Source organism: Chaetura pelagica, unplaced genomic scaffold, assembly GCF_000747805.2.
Source record: "Chaetura pelagica isolate M959 unplaced genomic scaffold, ChaPel_1.0 scaffold171, whole genome shotgun sequence".
NCBI classification, from domain to species: domain Eukaryota; kingdom Metazoa; phylum Chordata; class Aves; order Apodiformes; family Apodidae; genus Chaetura; species Chaetura pelagica.
In genome coordinates this window covers 1,335,384-1,335,856 of record NW_009952066.1, presented here as the reverse complement: position 1 = coordinate 1,335,856, position 473 = coordinate 1,335,384, and the positions used below count along the sequence as shown (strand labels likewise).

At 54.8% G+C, this 473-nt stretch overlaps 1 protein-coding gene across 1 annotated transcript in view; it reads left to right on the top strand.

Moving 5' to 3' along the window:
- The window catches only part of LOC104395355 (GDNF-inducible zinc finger protein 1-like), a 7,830-nt gene extending 7,624 nt beyond the window's left edge, over positions 1-206 (top strand). Inside the window, exon 6 of the mRNA XM_010005048.1 lies at positions 54-206. Coding sequence (XP_010003350.1) covers positions 54-206 — 153 coding nt within the window. The remainder of the gene's footprint in view (positions 1-53) is intronic.
- Positions 207-473: the final 267 nt, after the last annotated feature.

The following is a 473-nucleotide window of genomic DNA, read 5'->3' as shown; positions in this document are numbered from 1 at the left end:
TTGTTCCCCCCCCCCACCCACCCCTTTTTTTTTTTTTTTTTTTTTTTTGTTAGATTCATGATCGCAACGCTCACTGGAGAAGTTTCTTGATAGATCTGACAACCAAAAAAGACCACAATTGGTCCAAAATAGAGACACTCTCGGAAGCCCGTGTGGGTGACGATTCCGTGCCGGAAATGTGGTCAGTGGACGAAGGTAAACTATAAACCAGAAGGCGTTATTCTTCAGAAAGCCGAACGCGTGCCGCCTGGCGTTAGTGACGCGGAAGACACCGCTCGCTCCCTGTCGTACGTGTGACGTCGTTTGTCGCCAGAAACCCGTGCAGGTGTGCGCGGGCACGGGCGGCGCTGTCCCTGTGCGTGACCGCGGCTTTCTGAATAAAGCTGCCATCATCCTCCCCCCCGGCACTGATTCAATTGCATCGCTCTCACCGCGGGAAACCGAACTCGGCCCGGATGGGGAAGGCGGGGAGG